This window comes from Lithobates pipiens, unplaced genomic scaffold (assembly GCF_037356315.1).
Source record: "Lithobates pipiens isolate NorthernLeopardFrog02 unplaced genomic scaffold, aLitPip1_a1.2 Scaffold_8, whole genome shotgun sequence".
NCBI lineage: Eukaryota > Metazoa > Chordata > Amphibia > Anura > Ranidae > Lithobates > Lithobates pipiens.
This window is the reverse complement of record NW_027507903.1, coordinates 404,067,114-404,086,201: the sequence shown is the minus strand read 5'-3', so window position 1 is coordinate 404,086,201 and position 19,088 is coordinate 404,067,114. Positions and strand designations below refer to the sequence as shown.

The 19,088-nt window shown below is 39.0% G+C and overlaps 1 protein-coding gene across 2 annotated transcripts in view; it reads left to right on the top strand.

Annotated features, from left to right (window-relative positions):
• Positions 1–397: 397 nt before the first annotated feature.
• Positions 398–19,088, top strand: part of GABRA6 (gamma-aminobutyric acid type A receptor subunit alpha6) — a 114,080-nt gene continuing 95,389 nt past the window's right edge. The window contains exons 1-4 of one of the 2 annotated variants that reach the window (XM_077474095.1): positions 398–705; positions 939–1,057; positions 1,237–1,304; positions 15,008–15,228. In XM_077474095.1, coding sequence (XP_077330221.1) covers positions 665–705; positions 939–1,057; positions 1,237–1,304; positions 15,008–15,228 — 449 coding nt within the window. In that variant the 5' untranslated portion in view covers positions 398–664. The remainder of the gene's footprint in view (positions 706–938; positions 1,058–1,236; positions 1,305–15,007; positions 15,229–19,088) is intronic. The other variant, XM_077474094.1, reaches the window with a different exon arrangement.

Genomic DNA, 19,088 nt, shown 5'->3' with positions numbered 1-19,088 from the left:
TCCTTAGGGTTAATGACTCTAGTTTACTGTGGTTTAAGGGATTAGTTCAATGGGAAAAAAAATAATGAATCCATTTTTTCATGCTAATAGCATGGACCGCTCAGACACTATTTATTGGCTATTTTCCAAGGACTGCAATATATTTAAATTCAAATTAGAAATTAAGGCATTTTTCCTAATTTTACAATGATCATATAACTTTGAAATGTATATGTATATGTATATATATATATATATATATATATATATATATGACTTTTAGTACACATGGCAGGAGCGAGGGCCATTCTGTATCAGCGAGAAACCATGGCTTGTCCAGATTTCCTAACAGGTTCCTGCTAATTCTTTGCCAAAACTAGCTGTGGATGTCTTCCTTTTAATCTCCCATAATGCCTTATTCGATTATTGTCAATGCTCTCCAAGCGTGTACTGTCCCTTCAAACATCTAATTCCCTGAGCTAAACAAGTCAGTTGAGTCTTAACCGTTATACGGAAGTCAAAGAGCAAAAAGGGGGGGATATTTTCCATCTGCATCAATACTTCTGCACTGAATTTTAACTGGATTATTGAGAAAAAGTAAAAAAAGAAAAAAAAATGACATGTGAAACTTAACACGGGTAATTGGGTAAAACGATTTCACTGGTCATTTTAACTGCACAGAGACATGGCTTGGCTGATCTTCTGGTTATGCTACTTTAATTTAAGGTAAGCAAGTTAATATTACTAATTAAGATATTCATGTTATTGTTTTAGAACTATATTATTATTATTATTGTTATTATTTTATTATTAATACTGTATTATCTTACAGTATTATTATGTGCCAGTGTATTGCATTACATATGCATACACTATCTTGTGTTCTTTTTCTACACTTAAATTGACTACAATTTAATCTGACTTAAGAAGTTATAAACAATTGCTTTCCAATATTGTAGGGCAAGCACAGGTCTTGGAGAATACACAGTTCATGACAATATATACTCTGAAAATATAACTCGCATCTTGGATAGGCTACTAGATGGTTATGATAACAGACTCCGTCCTGGATTTGGAGGTAAATTCTGTGAGCAAAAAAACGAAACTATAGAAAATATTATACTGCCGTGTCTAGTTTAACAGAAGGTACTTTTGGATCTTACATATAATTTATATTTTTAGTTATTTTATATTTTATTTCCTAAGATGTATTACATTTGAGTAATCATTATTATAATTTCTTTACATGTCTATCAGGTCCTGTAACTGAAGTCAAAACTGATATCTATGTGACTAGCTTTGGTCCAGTTTCAGATGTTGAGATGGTAAGGATTATTATATATATATATATAGTGCTTATTTGTGCTGCATTACTAGCATGTCTTACATTACATTATATCTGTACAGTGTACAAGCAAAGTGATTAGAGCAGATTACTTTGTATAAGCTTCTTGTCAATATATAGTATGTCACAGAAGGTACTAGTGTTCTATATACGTACTTAGTAGTTCTTTCTACCGAAATCTCCTTAAAACTGTTGGATTTAATATAATAAAACCTGAACTATGACAAAGTAAAATACATTCAAGTAGTTAAACACTTTTAAAGCTCTAATATCAGTGCCAGCATCAAAAGTTAAATGTAATGAGACTATGGGGTTGATTTAATAAAAGAAAATAGGCCATACACTTTGCAAGGGGGTTGCACTCATTTCCCCAAGAGCTTAGAAAATGTGGTAAAGCTTCACGTTGTAAAGAATACCCAATCAGGCGCAAAGAAAATTAAAAAGGCAGCATTTTTGCTCAGACATGATTGGGAGATAGAAATCAACAAAGCTTTACCACAATTACTAAGCTCTGGGTAAAATGAGTGCAACTGTACTTGCAAAGTGCATTTTTTTGTCAGTAGGAGAGAAGAGTCCTCATTTGGGACCTGTAATGTCCCTGATTACATGGACTTTGGTCTTGAAGGGTTTCACTTAGAAGGGAGTCTTGAAAAGCATCAGGAAGCAGGCAGCATGTGTCTGTAAGTGGTGGGCAGTGGTCCAATGCTGTGAATAAGTGTGGACCCTCTGGAGATGGTGACTCTGTGTTGTCGGGCTCCTGCAGCTTGTTGTGTGGGGGGTTATAACACCTGTAGGGTTTTTTTTCTTGCCATCTGTGTTCCATTTGGTAGACTTCTCTTTACTTCTTGTCCCATGTAATCATTATTTTAATGAATCAGTAATACATAAGATGGAAAAGCAACATGATGGCTTTTTTTTTTTATGTTTTTCTTTTTTTAACAATACTAGATGTACTAGAGTATCAAAATGAACTTTATACTAATATTCAAAGTTATAAATGTCAAATGTTATTCCATCACCAAATACATTCTGTGATTGGATAACCACTCTTTTGCTAATATTAAAATAAATACAGCCTTAAAAGTCAACTAAACTTGAAAAAAAAACACTGTACAGTTTTTTTCTAGAGTGGTTGTTGATACCCTGTGAAACTTGATTTTAGAAATCAAAAAGGAAATTCTGATGACTGTGAGGGGATTTAACATTACTCTGTCATGAAAGAAGTACCAGGGCTACCCATACTGGCCTGTTAAAGAAAATGATAGTGCTGCCTGTGTTTGACAAAAACTTTTACAATCACAGACCAAAAAAACATACTTAAAGTGTTAGTAAACTCTGTATTTTACCTTGTACCTACAGGTAAGCCAAGAATAAAGCTTGCCTGTAGGTACAGTGAATATCTGTTAAATGTGCACCATTTAAGTATTTAGAGATTCTTTTTTAAATCAGAAAATAGTTTTATTTTTGTTTTGCACAGTATACAGTTCAAGGCAGTCAGTGTTCAAGTATATGCCAGGAAAAGAAAGAGAGTGAACATACAGCAAATACATAGCAATATACCATTTTGCTGGTCAAAGACCAGACCACTTTTTGCGATTCGGCACTGCGTCACTTTAACTAACAATTGCGCGGTCGTGCAACGTGGCTCCCAAACAAAATTGACGTCCTTTTTTTCCCACAAATAGAGCGTTGTTTTGGTGATATTTGATCACCCCTGCGGTTTTTATTTTTTGCGCTATAAACAAAAATAGAGCGACAATTTTGAAAAAAACGCATTATTTTTTACTTTTTGTTATAATAAATATCCCCCAAAAATATTTAAAAAAACATTTTTTCCCTCAGTTTAGGCCGATACATATTCTTCTACATATTTTTGGTAAAAAAAATCGCAATAAGCGATTATTGATTGGTTTGCGCAAAAGTTGTAGCGTTTACAAAATAGGGATAGTTGTATGGCATTTTTATTAATAATTTTTTATTATTATTTTTTTTACTAGTAATAGCGGCAATCAGCGATATTTATTGTGACTGCGACTTTGCAGCGGACACTGCTATATAAATGCAGTGATTCCTGTGTAAATGACACTGACAGTGAAGGGGTTAACCAGTAGGTGGCAGTGTAGGGGTTAAGTGTTCCTAGGGGTGTGTTACTAACTGTGGGGAGGTTGGGCTTTCATTTAGTGAACACTGATCTCTGCCCCAATCACGTGGAGCAGATATCAGCGTCACTAGTTGCTAGGCAGAATGGGGAAATGCTGTTTACACGGCATTTCCTCCATTCAGCCGCCCCACGAGACGATCGCGGGTATGCCCGCGGCGATCGAGTCCGTGGGACCCGCGACCGGACTCATAGGGGTCCTGACCGAAACATGAGCGCGCCACCGCCGGCGTGTTCGCGATGGCAGGGCAGCATTGAAGATTGGACGTACCTGTACGCCAATATGCCTGCCCGTGCCATTCTGCCGACGTACATCGGCGTGCGTCGGTCGGGAACTGGTTAACATTGCCCATATTGAGGCACATTAGTACGACTGAAAGAATATTACATGAAAACAACCAGTGTAGTTCTTATAAACCTTCATAACCCAACAGTATATTTAGTCACTGAAATATAGTTATTATACCTCAACCACTCAGCATCCGTGGAAACATTTTGCATCTTGTATGGTCCCCCCATGTTTAATAACCACCGTATCACTATTCACCTTGTAACTACCTCATTAATAATCTGCCCTGGATCAGTTGGTGAAGAGCCAGGCCTTGGGCTTCCAGCCATGGCTGCCACAATGTGTAAAATTTACTTGGGGCATTTCTATGTTAGTATGTTATTTTTTCTCTGATCAATGATTTATTGACACTCTCCACCCATTTCCTCCTAGTGGGTACTCTCGGGGTGATCCACAGTTGTGCTATTAGCTTATGGGCCACATACAGTAAACGTAGTATCGTCATGTGAGTTAATGAGCCCAGTGTTTCCTTCTTCAATGTTCCCAATACACATATGGTTGGGTCATGTGGTACCGATATGGTAAAGACCTCAGATACTGTATCTATGACCCCCCTCCAGTACCTGAAAAGTTTGGGGTATTTCCAAAGCATATGGAGGAGATCACCGTTGTCGCATTCACATTTCGGACACAGGGGGGAGTCCCCACTTGTAAAGTTGCAGAGGGGTCCTATATGCTCTATGCAGCAGGTATAAGTGGCATAGCCTTTGTGACGTTGACACTGAAACCAGTGGGGCAGAAGAGAGGCACAGATCCCATCTCCGTCAATAGTTCCTACGTCACTCTCCCAACCCCTCCTGCATGGCAGCTTGGAAGGGTCCTGCAGATGGCTTAGGAGAACACCATAGCACCTAGATATCATACCTTTTTTGTCTCTTTCCATGACAATGCTTTGTATGAGTGTGTGATCTGTCTGGTGGAATTTAGTGGTTCTGGCCTGGGTCTGTATGGTGTGGTGCAGGTGTAAATATTTGTAGAAGTTAGTGGGTGTAATCTCAAACTCCCCCTGAATTTCTGTGAATGATTTGAGGGTGGGGCCATTGAAGAGCTGGAAAACATATTTTATACCTGCCTCTTTCCATTTCTTAAATATTTTAAGTTTCAGTAATTCTCTATATTGTCTGTTGTGCCATAGGGGTGTATGGGTCAAGAAGCCCTGTATCCCCAGTAGCTTTCTAATATAGGCCCATAGTGTATTTAGTAGTTTCACCTTGGGGGCCCCAGAATCGAAGTGCATATATCCTGCTTCTAGCCGGGTGAGTGCAGATACGGCATGTCTAAGAGCCTACGGATAGGATCTTCTGGCTCTATCATTCCCCACCCCCCAGTTGTTTTAACTGGGACGCCAGGTAATATGCCCTGGGCTGAGGGACCGCTAGCCCCCCTTCCTCTTTACTGTACTGTAGTGTTGATAGCCTTATCCTAGCGTTTATTTTTTTTTACGCCAGATTAGTTCTCTGAATTGGGATTCTATTTTATCTATTTTATCAAACCATTTTCGGTGGGGAATTGTTGAATATGTAAGTAGTTGTGGAGCCCATAAGAGATAAGATTTACTCTCCTAACCACTCATAAAGGTAATTTACACCAGGCTGTGCATTTTTTGCGAAACTTATTTAGGAGAGGGGCTAGATTTAGTGTAATGTATTGGGATGGGTCTGGAGCCACCTGAATACCCAGGTAGCGGAACGAGGTTGCTATTTGGATCATCTCCACGCATGCAGGCAGAGGGGCATCTAGGGGATCTAGTGGAAGCAGTACCGACTTACCCCAGTTAATGGAGAAGCTGGAAAGCTTCCCAAAGGCTCTAATAAGGGTCATAACAGCCTGTAGTATATTTTGGGTGTCCCCTAGATAAAATAGGGTGTCATCAGCGTACATTGAGACTTTGTTGGTTCCCGTTTTCCGCTGAAACCCTATAATGTTGGTGTCTCCCTGTATTTTTGCTGCTAGGGGTTCCAGAGCCAGGGCAAACAGCAGGGGTGACAAAGGACACAGGTATTTAGATATTCAGATGTGTAGCAGGCAGTGACATCCCCTGCCCAAGCATACTGAGTTCTGAATGGAAGGCATGCTCAAGTGTGCTGTCCAGTGAGAGTGCTTTGCCATAACCATGACTGCAGCGTGCATGCGCAGGAATGACAATAGTGATAATTTTTCCTTCCAAACCCAGAAAAACACTGCGCAATCTAAATATATAAAAAATCTGCTAAGACACTAAAATTGATATTTCAGCAAAAAATGGACAAATGTTACGGAAAAGTGTAGCGCTAAATCATTATGTTGAAGAAAAATTATGAACAATTAAACATCTATATGTATAACCACATAAATCTTATAAAAATCCATAGTGAATAGTTGAAATAGATAAACACCAAATCGTTGTGCTCATAAAAAACAAACAAACGAAAAAAGAAAATGAAAAAGTGTAAATATAAAATCTCTTTGTGTCCAAAGAAATTTTCAAGTCCCACGTGTAAATGACACTTCAAATGCACCATCCAGTCCCCAAAGGGGTAGACATGCGAACACCAATATGATGATACCGTCACCTTAACAGATGCAGGTTTACCAGATGGATATGACCCAAAAGAATATATATTCTAAGGGTCCTGCAAGCTTTCTATTAATCGTGGACACTTGAATCCACCCGTATTGGAATGCCCGGAAACATGAACTGGCAAAGGCTAGAATGTAAGACAACCATTCAAAAAATCTTCACCACCACAATAGGCTTTCTCCTTGCATAAAAAGACCCAGTTCAGGATAAATGAACATATAGAAGGAAAACATAGGGCCATATAGTGTAATTCCATTAAAATCAAAATTTATTTTAAAAATATAGTAACAAACTCACATTTCTGTAGTTTAAACAAGCACTTTTCATAAAACAGGAGTCCTCCTGATGCGTTTTGTCCTCATAGACATCATCTTTCAAATCGTGCAAACCCTGAAGGAAGACAGGGTGAAGATAGAATCCCTGACAGCAGTGCTCTGCTGGAGGAATCAGTTTTATAGGTAAATCTGTTATAATGTGCTAGTATGAGATGCATACTAGCACATTATGACATTATCTTGTGGGAGCCCATTTTTTTGTATAGTTTACTACTGCTTTAATACCATAAACATGTCAGAATTCCTTATCTTTATACTGGTTCTAGGTCAATGACTCAGTGAGCATTACCATGACAGCCAGGGAACTACACTGTTTAAAAGAAGAGTTCAGCAATGTGAGCCTCCATGAATCTTTCAGGACAGACTCACGTAAAATTAGAAAATCTAGCCTACAAAATCATTTTTTAACTTATGGAAGGGATCATGAAGGCCTGTATACAGAAATTGATGGGCAGTTATCTGATGTACAAAACATGGCTTTCTATGTATCATCTGGACACTAAAGGAGTATAGCCTGTTCACTATGAAATGCAAATTTTCACTCAGCTCAGCTTTGTGAATAACATGAAGCTATGCTGACTTCAATCATGTGTGTGCAAACATCTATTTTTTATTTATTTGCATAATATTCAGTACTCTTTGCAAACTTTCACTTAGCTTCACAGCATTCATTAAGCTATGTAAAAATTAAACTTTACAAAGTGAATTTTATCTTTGCAAAGTCTACTCTTATACAAAAGCAAAACCATGGGGGAGATTTACTAAAACTGGAGCACTCAGAATCTGGTACGCTGTGCATGGTAGCCAATCAGCTTGTAACTTCAGCGTGTTCAATTAAGGTTTGATGGGAAAACCTAGAAACTGATTGGATTCTATACAAAGCTGCACCAGGTCTTGCATGCTCCAGTTTTAGCAATTCTCCCCCATATATTCATGGATTTAAGCAGAACTCTGGCCAAAGCTTAAAAATACATTGTAGTACAATTATATATTTACGGTATAGCATTAAAAACATTTTTTTTTAAATCTGCTAGCTGAATTGTTTCTTTTAATTCTGCTATTACAATTATGTGAAATCTATCTGTACTATGACCTAATCTTTGTGAGCATTACTAAGTGGCTGTCTAAAGACATAATCCCTGACATTATTACTTGCTGTCTGGACAGAAGGGCCAAATCTTACAAAAGATTATGTAGAAAGTAAGATAAATATACAGAATAGGTTGATGTTACTGATTTGCCTCTTTGCCTGATTGCCACATTGACCTACTAGCCATAACAATTAATTTTTTTTGTCACTGACTTGGGTCAGTTCTGAGTTCATATTTGTTGCATATTATACCTGGTTTAGTAATTTTATAAATACTGAATCAAGAGACAAAACAGTAGAATGTAGTTTGCAGTATCATCTACTACATCTCTCTCTCAAGACAGATTTCCTTGAAGTGCGATGTCTAGTACTAGTATTACAAAATAAAAATACTGTTTTGTCTGATTCCATCTGAAATGTCTTGTAACACACAGATACAGTTAAGATGTATATGAGGTATTGTTTTGTTCTGGTTAGAGAGTATGGGATGGTTAAAGTTAAGATCCATGTTAGGTTTCTTTTTCTGTCTGTGTACCATTGGGGAGTATTCCTCTCACTTCCTGTCCCAGAGAGGTGGAGGCCATGCTCTCCTAGACCTTTCGTACTAGAACAGGTTCCCCCATTTGAAGATTTCCCCTTTACCTTCTGTAACAACTCAAAAAAGTTGGACTTCCCCTTACATTCTGTACCAAAGACAATGGTCAATGGCACAAATAGTGTGGGTGAATCTCCCAAACAGCAATAAAGAGACAGCAATAAAGACTATATAGAGGTTCTAATCCTTCCACATTCTATGCAAAAAAAAAAGTCTGAAGTTTACATACACTTTACCTTTATCATATTCAGTATAGACCAGTGATGGCAAACCTTGGCAGCCCCGATGTTTTGGAACTACATTTCCCATGATCCTCAACTACACTGCAGAGTGCATGAGCATCATGGGAAATGTAGTTCCAAAACATCTGGGGTGCCAAGGTTTGCCATCTCTGGTATAGGCTATCAGCAAATGCCTTTGTATCTGACCTCTCATCTACATTATATTTAGCGTTTTTTTATGACCTTTATCCCACAACCCAGGCATGTAACAGTACACTTGAAGGAGACTTTTAACATTCTGGTATAAATTGCTGCAGATATTTTTTATAGACAGATTATCTTACAGTCTGTACTGTAAACATGATTAAAGTTTTCTTGTCAGCACACGGTCACTTCTAATTAAAGCCATACCTACTAAAAGAAGCATGGATATACTTACCCTGCCAGTGGCTAATTTTTTGAAACATGACTGTTTTACTGTGCTCTGGCTGCTGCATGCTTTCAACAGGTCAAAGAGGTTGAATAACTGTTTGCCCCAGAGCACACTCTGGTTCCTCCCACCAGCTTGTATGTCATGTACTTAAAGTATGTATCAGCCAGTAAATGAAAACACTGTGTGTCATGGGGTAGTAGGTATTCCACACACATGGAAGTGTGAAATACCTTCAGTAGCCAGGAAGCAGTGAAGTTACAGTGTTTCAAGAAATGGTCTGGAAAGGTAAATATATTCAATCTTTCAATCAAACTATGTGCTGTGCTGACAGGAAGACATCTATCCAATGTTTGTAATCCACACAACCTGTTATTGATTGTTGTGTGGCTTGCTTAATTGTGGAAGCAGCACATGTATGGTTATGGCCTCACCTGGAGTATGCCATCCAGTTCTGGGCTCCAGTCCTCAGGAAGGATGTGCTGGAAATGGAGAGAGTACAGAGAAGGGCAACAAAGCTAATAAAGGGACTGGATGATCTTACTTATGAGGAAAGATTACAAGCACTGAACTTATTCTATCTGGAGAAGAGAAGCTTGAGAGGTGATATGAATATATATTAATATAGGATATAGGATATAATATAGGAATAAAACTTTTTTGCAAAAGGGCATTGAAAAAGACTCCTGGCCATTCACTAAAATGAGAGGAAAAGCGATTTAACCGTAAACTGCGTAGAGGGTTCTTTATGGAATTCTCCTCTACAAGCAGTGGTTTCAGCAGGCAGCATAGATAATTTAAAAATAAACTATTAGATACGCACCTAAACGACCACAACATACAGGGATACACAATGTAATATTGGCATACAGGCACACACACACACACAGGTTGGACTTGATGGACTCTTTTGTCTTTTTGACTTGATGTGTCTTTTTTCAACCTTACCAACTATGTAACTATGTAACATTCTTCCTTTTCTTCTCACTGAAACGAGGAAAGAATCAATCAGGTTACTGTCCTGTTGTTACTACTAAATAGCTATTGACATGCAGCATAACGTAGTAAGGATGTGTAAGACAAACATTAGCACTAAAGAAAAGATTTTTAAGAAGGTAAATAGTTAACATATATGTACCTCAACTTTGGCTGGAGATTTATTTGGAGTGTGTGCACTAAAGCCAATGTTTTGCAGATTTTTTTTTTTTTTCAATGTCATAGAAATCACAGTCTATACTGTAAATTTAATCTGACAATTTATATAAAAATGGTAAAAAACTGAAATCTTTCGGGGACAATCAAAGCAATACACAATTAAAACAATCTGAATTCCTCTAAATGATTCTTCTGCAATCCTGATGGCTTTATGCTTTAGCATATATCAAAGGTAATGTACTGCCAAACTGCAAAGCAAACTTATTTTATCACTCTTATTAACACCCTCTCTTTCTGTCAACTCTTTTCTACCTTTAACTCTCTACTTTGTCCTTCATTACCTCCCCCACTAACTCACTCACTGCCCAGAAGATCACTAATCACTTAAAAAATAAGATTCATACAATGTATGACGAGATCTCCACTGTACAGATATCTCCCTCAACTTACACTCCTTGTCCACCTACACAATCAATACTTCCACCGCTTAACCCACTTACTATAGAGGAAGTCACTAAACTTTTTTCTAATGCCCACTTAACCACCTGTCCCTGGGCCCCCGCAAATACTATGGTCGCCCTCTGGCTCTATCCTACATTTTCAATTTCTCCCTTTCTACTTACATCTTGCCAAACCCTCTAAATCATGCACTAATCACTACCATACTTAAAAAGGCCTCACTGGACCCCACCAATCTTAACAAACTAAGACCCATCTACTTACTCCCTTTTGCCGCCAAACTCTTTGAATGTCTAATCGACAACTGGCTGAGCTGCCACCTTATTGAGAATAAAATTCTTGATCTCCTGTATTCTGGATTTCAACCACAACACTCCACAGAAACCGCTCTCCTAAAACTCACAATGGCTTACTAACAGCTAAAAACAATGGTCTCTATTCCGTGCTCTTACACTTGGACCTCTCCGTTGCTTTTAACCACCCCTCCTCTTCAACAATCTCTACTTCCTTGGTCTCTGTGACTATATTCTCTATTGGTTTGCATCTTACCTATCTGACCATACCTTCAGTGTCACCTACAACTATACTTCCTCCTCTCCTTCTATTACTGTTAGGGTTCCCCAAGGTTCTGTCCTCGGGCTTCCCCTATTCTCAATCTACACCTTTTCTCTTGGTCAGCTGATTGCTTCCCATAGTTTCAATACCATTTCTATGCCTATAATACCCAAATTTATCTCTCTATCCCTCAGCTCACCCCATCAGTTGCCAAACATATCACTAATTTACTAACAGACATATCAGACTGGATGTCACACCACTCATTCTATCCAAAACCAAGTTCATAATATTCCCTCTCCAATGTGCCCCTTTCCCTGACTTGCCTGTCAAGATCAATGGCACAACTATCAGTCTGTCCCCGCATGCCAGGGTGCTAGGGATAACCATGGACTCTGAACTGCCCACATACAATTCTGTCCAAATGATGCCACCGCCACCTCCGCAACATCTGCAGAATGCCCCCCTTTTTAATGTAATGACACCACAAAGCTTCAAATTCCCTCTCTGGTAATCTCTTCCCCTAACTATTCAAACTCCCTCCTCATTGGATTACCTTTACATAGGCTATCCCCCCCCCCCCCCCCCCGTAAGTCCAACATAAATGCCGCTGCCAGACTCATCCATCTTACCAACCATTCAGTGTCTAGTATCCCTCTCTGCCAATCCCTCCACTGGCTTCCACTCACCCAATCAATACAATTCAAAGTACTAACAGAAACTTACAAAGCCATTTACAACTCTAGCCCCAGCTACATTCCTAACCTGGTCTCAAAATATCACCCAAACTGCTCTCTAGCTCCCTTGCCACCTCCTTGCAATGCTCACCAACACGACTTCTCCCAAGCTTCTCCCATCCTTTGATGCTCATAATCTCTCCAACAGCTCACCCCCCACAGTTATTACCTTTTGCATCACTTGACCTTTCCTCTTGTCAGGAACGAGCAGGGCCCTCTAATTCCTCTTGTACTGAATTGTAACGTACTGTATACATTAGTTTTGTAAAGTGCTGAGCAAACTGTGGGCACTATATAAAACCTGTATAATAATAATAATAATAATAATAATAATAATCATATTACTAATGTATCATTTAATTTATTTGTTACTTTTTGTCAAAGTGATAAAGAAATTACATTTAAAAGGATAATTGTAGCATTTTAGACAATTTTAAACAGTATCTGTCTGTAACACTGCATTATAAAGTATCATTACATGACTGTTCATTATTTACTGAGAAATATACCTATAAAATGATCACATAGTAAAGTTGGCTTAAAGTCAGAAAGTGGCTTTGCCACTTTGCTGCCCCTGTTTACTACTGTACAAAAAAACACCAAGATACTTGTGACTTGGAGTATTCATCTGCTTGATTTTTGTTGAAGAACATTTTTATTATGCTTTCAAAATTTTTCCAAAAGAAAAAAAACTGATAAACTGTGGTCAAAAGTACAGGGAAATGGTAAAAATACTGAGACAAGAAAGGCACACTGTATCAAAGGTTGCAAGGATGCGGCAGGGCACATTAGTGAGGTTAGAGGTAAAATATTGATCTCAGATCTCAACAGTTTGCATAAAAATCTCAGTTGAGAAAATCAGTATGATACATCAGGTGGAGAGTGCTGCTCTCCACGGACAATAGGGGGGGAGGGGTGAGAAATAGAAGAAGTCAGAATAGTTACAGGGGAGACTTGCCTGGGAAGAAGGAGTAAAGAGGAAGAAAGAGGGTAACAGAAGTAGGGAAGGGGCTGGAGGATTCTCTCCCACAGGGTTTAGCCAGAGCATTGCACCAGTAAGTTGCTAAATTAGGTCAAATTGAGAGCAAAGTCCTGTCCACGGTCACCTGGGTATTATAGGTGATTCAAGAATCCCAAACTTTAAAAAAGTTGGTGTGGGTGTCCTCTAGAATGGAGATGAGCTTCTCATGTACCATCTTGCCCACGAACCTCTGATGAACTTCATCAAAATTCTGAAACAGTTGTTTCCATGCTCTAGCCAGGATTTGCCGGATAGTAGGAAGACAAACTCTACCAGCTTCCTCTGGTTCTTAGCCGATGAGGGCATCATTCAACTACTTGATTTTTGTTCAGCAAGATGTTAGTGAAAGCACATTTCTTATAGTAACGTTTAATAATCTGCTTGTTTACAGTACATATAACAAGTTGATTCTACTCTCCAAACAAATAGTAAAAAAAAAATACATTAAATTCAGTAAAATGCCAATGAAAACAACAATGGGTTTTTCCATTATTTGCCTTTGTTGAACTTAGCCAATTCTGTTCTACTATTTTAAAATATAACAAGCAAACTGATTACATATCAATCTGTTTATATTAGTAAATATAGATGCTTATATTTAACATGATCACATGTTCTGAAAGTCATTTCAGAATTGAGTTATGAACTTACGGGGCTTTACAGTCACTAAGGGGTTGATTTACTAAAACTGGAGAGTGCAAATTCTGGTGCAGCTCTGCATGGAAACCAATAAGATTCTATTTTATTTGTCAACGCTTAATTGAACAAGCTGAAGTTAGAAACTTATTGGCTACCATGCACAACTGCACCAGGTTTTGTACTCTCTAGTTTTAGTAAATCAACCCCTGATAAATCAGGAGCACTGCAAATGAATGAATGTATATTTACCTGAATAATTTACCATTAACCCGTTCAATCTACAGAGAATCATGAAATTTAGAATTTCTTGCAGAATGAGCAAATCTTCTTGGAGTAAAAAATTGCAGTTTGCCAATTTACCAATTTGTATGCTTTTATGCTGATTGGATCATTGGCTGTTTCCAGCACATTAACAGATTGTAACCTCACAAAGCCAAGTCTTTCAGTACTGGTTTGTAAATATTTTGCCTCTTAGTTCAAATAGCATGCTATAGCAACCGTTCAGCAACCATATCTATTTGTTTTTAAAAACAGATACAATTGGATTGGTTGCTATAATTAAAAAAAAAAAAACGAATTGTTCCTTATACTTACTGGTTACACCAAACACCCATTTTATTATCCATAATTGACCAACTGCATATGCTGCACAATTTTGATCCAAAAGGAAACACCTGAAGACATGACTGATCTATATGCAAACATGTGAGTAATCAAGTAGAAGCATGTAGTAGGTCACTGCACATACATAAGTCAATTCTATAAAAATGCCATGAATGTTATCACATAGCATAATCACTAATTAAAATATACCCACTTTTACAAATCTTCCCACATGGAACTAAACCATGTCAGCATGATAGCTTTTTCTGAAAATTCTATTTTACACTGACCTCAAATTTTATTACCTTAGTATCATAGTCTTGAAGAAATATTACTATAGCAGTAACTTCATTTCACACTATGTTGTAATAAGAAAAACAACACATTTTGCACATAACTAATTCAACTTAATTAGCATTACGATTCTGTTCCAAAGATAAAGTTTGATATTAGTGCTTTCAATCCATTTCTTAAATTTTTTTATGTTAAGTATTATATATTTGCATGCAATTATTTTACAGGTTTTCAGGTAATTTGCCTTAGAACATTCAAGCTATTTTATACTGCTTGATTAAGTTTTTGTTCAGTGAGACGTTAAGTAAAAGCACATCCCCCTCCCCCTATAGTAGCTTTTTTAAGTAACTGCTTAATGGTAATAGGATTAAAATCATTAAGCAGTGACAGAAGTGTGGCTAACATGCTAGTTAAGTTGTCTATTAAATTACTTGGTCTGGTATTTTGCCCTGAAACCTTTAATGGTCTTAATTTTCCTACAGGAATACACAATGGATGTTTTTTTCCGGCAGACATGGATTGACGAACGTCTAAAATTTGATGGTCCTACAGAAATACTTAGGTTAAATAATCTAATGGTCAGTAAGATTTGGACACCAGACACTTTTTTTAGAAATGGGAAAAGGTCAATCTCTCATAATATGACGACACCCAATAAACTTTTCCGAATTATGCAGAATGGAACAATCCTCTATACTATGAGGTAAGAGAGGGTACTGCCCTAAATAATATATGTGTTACTAAACTTGGTTACAATTTGTTAGGTACCTAAAACCCATCAAATGCTTGCACATTTTATTTGACATTATCACATTCAACATACCAAATCACCCTTAAATGTCATCATAGTCTCTCATGTCTTTAAACTTTAGCTGACCTTGATAATTAGTGTAAGAAGCCAGAGCAAAAATAGGTCAGCTGTAATGACTTTGAATACTGTGGACCTCCCATTTAATTAATATTCCAAAGTAGAGTGTTTGTGCACTTTGTGAGTCTAAATAATACTGATAGTTGGCTCAGACTTAATCACAAAGGGATAGTCCCCTATAGGGACTTTCCAATGCAGCCTACAATTGAAATTGAATCTGATGCAGAAAAAAATTGTAATACAAAATATGCTACTGTATGCACAACAATATGTAAATGATGCAACATTATTTAACATTCAGTCCAGTGTGACATCATCCAAATAAAATTTTAATAATTTATCAAATGCAGTTTAGTGCAATTAACTTGTCTGTCTGGATAACATTGGTATAAATAACATGCTATTAATTTTCTTGTTCAAATATTTTATTGAATATATTTCAATGTAAACAAAAGCAATTCACATGACAAAAAGGTTAGATCAGAAAAAAATCGGATTACAAGTTTTATAACAGAATATTTGACATAAGCAGGTAGGAGGAAGCTAGTTCCGTCTAAGTAGTGCTATGCAGCGCTTGTCGGAACATACTATTAATTTATCTGTGTGCTGAAATACAAATAGTTCTAACTCAGCTTTTAACCACTTTACATCCCGGCTATTGTCAAATGTTGTCCGCGGGAGGGATCTCCCCTCCTGAGCGGACGTCATATGACATCCCGGGCTTTCCAGCCATCTAGGGGGCAATCAAGGGGTTAAATGTGTTACCTAGGGAGTGATTCTAACTGTAGGGGAGGGGACTCCCAAGGGGAGGACTGTACTCTGCTCTGTACTGGAAACACATGATCGGTCTCCTCTCACTTGAAAGTACGTGGATCTGTGTGTTTACACACACAGATCCATGTCCCGGCTCTGTTATCCGCAATCGCAGGTGCCTGGCGGACATCACGGCCGCCGGGCACGTGCACCATCTCCCAAGTGATGTGGCGGGCGCTATAAACTTTTTTGTTTGTAGCACAAGAAATAAAAACCGCAGAGGTGATCAAATACCACCAAAAGAAAGCTCTATTTGTGGGGTGGAAAAAATTATAAAAATGTTCATTTGGGTACAGTGTTTCATGACCACGCAATTGTCATCCAAAAAGCGCTGAAAACTGAAAATTGGCCTGGGCAGGAAGGGGGTGAAAATGCCCTGTATTGAAGTGGTTAATCTACACTAAATACTGTACCTCTAACCAATCTCTAGTGGCTTTACCCAATTTTATTGTTAACTTTTCAACATTATTAGGCCAGTTGCATAACATTTCCTGATGTTTACTCAGGAACTTATTGACAGAAAGTATGTGCATAAAATAAAACTGTGTTTAAAGACCTGAGTAATGTTGAGTATAGGAAAGTAAAGGTGAGTAAGTGTATAGATAAGTAAAATGCTTCATTGCCAGTGTTGTAATATACTCATTTATACTCGCATAAACAGGCTTATAGATGAGTAAACATGGGTATGTGAGTAAATTACTGCACACTTTCTTTTATGGTTCTGTACTCAATGCTGATCAAAATTGATCTTTATTCAGCTGTGTGCATAGTTCCATAGACAACAACAACTCTCAATTCAAATCAGTAAAAAATGCAGCATTTTTTATTCCTGTGTGCAAGAGGCCTTAGAAGTGAGAGATATTTCCAGATGTATTTAACTAACTGAAATAGCCTGCAGCATCAGTCAAGGAAATACCTTACCTCCTACCATACATCTCTTGCATGTACTATGCAGCTAGACTTAAAGGCTAAGTGCACCTTTTTTCCAAAATTCCACTTTCCCTATGTACCAATATACCATTAATGTACCTCTGCTGCAGAAAACACTTTCTTTGTATTCTACTTTTTCAGATAGAAAACTCTTTCATTACTTCCTACTATCTGACCATTAGGACCTGAAAACCATTAGAAGGAAGTTGTTCAGCAGATGACACCATTAACCAGTAGCTGACCAGTCATCGTCGTTATACGGCAGCAAGTTGGCTCTCCTGGGCAAATCGCCCTAGCTGTACAGCAGCCCTTTAAATAGCTTTAGCAAGTGGGTGCGCCCACCGTGTGATGCAGGAGCGGATGACCATGCCCAGCGGCCACGATGTGTGCCAGGCACCTGCGATCTGAGAGAGACAGAATGGGGATTAGTCAATGTAAACAGACATATCCCCATTCTGTCAGGGAAAGGAGAGAGATCTGCTGCTTCTAGTGATTAGAAACAGCGATGTGGGGGGCGTGGCCTGACCTCGACTGAAGATGGCAGCATAATTACAGAGCTCCCGCTGAAGAGACCTTTTCTCGGCTGATTTTAGAGGCTTCTTATTCATAGATTCTTATTCGTATCATGGGAACGTCTTCCCGCAGCTCTTCGGCCTCCCGATCTCGATCCCCGAGGGACGAGGCAAGTCGGATCGCGCAAAACATCCCGGAGATGTTTCGCTCCTATAATTCCAACATGGCCGCCTCCCGAGACCCGAGGCCTCCGATGGATTCCTCACAGACTCCCTCCTCTGGCGAGGGGATAGTCTTAACCCCACACAATCAACCGAGTCTACAAGATCTACGATCGGTTGCAAACGGATATAAAGGAGACCCTCACTGCAGCCCTTACCAGTGCTATTTCAGATTTGAAGCTAGACCTCCAAGCTATAGCAAATCGGGTCCAAGATGTGGAGAAAATATCCTCAACCCACACAGCTATTATTAAAAGATCCTGCCAGATTTTGGATACACACACACTACAATTAAGGGATCTGAATCGGCATACAGAAGACCTCGACAACCGTGGCAGACGCCACAACATCCGTCTGAGAGGCCTCCCGGAATCTATTGCCCCAGAACGACTGGTGGCTGAGGTAACAGGCTTATTTAACGCCATTTTGGATAGGCCACCAGATACCAGGATAGGGATGGAGCGCATACACAGAGCCTTACGCCCTAGGGCAGTGATGGCGAACCTTGGCACTTCAGATGTTTTGGAACTACATTTCCCATGATGCTCATGCACTCTGCGGTGTAGTGGAGCATCATGGGAAATGTAGTTCCAAAACATCTGGGGTGCCAAGGTTCGCCATCACTGCCCTAGGGGAAAGGAATCTGATCCTCCCCGTGATATAATCTGTTGTCTGCCTGACTATACTTTGAAAGAGGAGATCCTTCATAGAGCCAGAGCGACGGATACACCGATCACCTACAAAGGAGCCTCCATTTCACTTTTTCAGGATTTGTCCAGCATTACTCTGAGGAGACACAGAGAACTCCGCCCCCTTCTGGATACTTTGCGCGCCAAAGGAATTCCATACCGTTGGAAATTCCCCTTTGCTCTATCGGCCTCTTCCGGAGGCAGATCAGCCCTGTTGCGGGTACCAGAAGATCTTCATCACTTCTGTAATACATTGGAAATTCCCTTCACGGCGGTCCCTGATTGGTATGCTGAGTTCCGTCCAGCGGTTTCCAAGTCTACTCAGCCGCTCTCTGAGCCTATGGAATATCAAGACACCCGCTTCAGGAGACGCTGCTCGCCCTCAGAATCTAGAGTGTCGCACCCTCGCCCTGGAATTGATCGTGGTGACAGCCCGCAGACCACTCCGCAACCGAGGAGAGCTCGCCACGATCACTGAGCTAAGTCCAATACATGGTCATTCTCTGGTTCTCTGAGTAACATTAGTTCC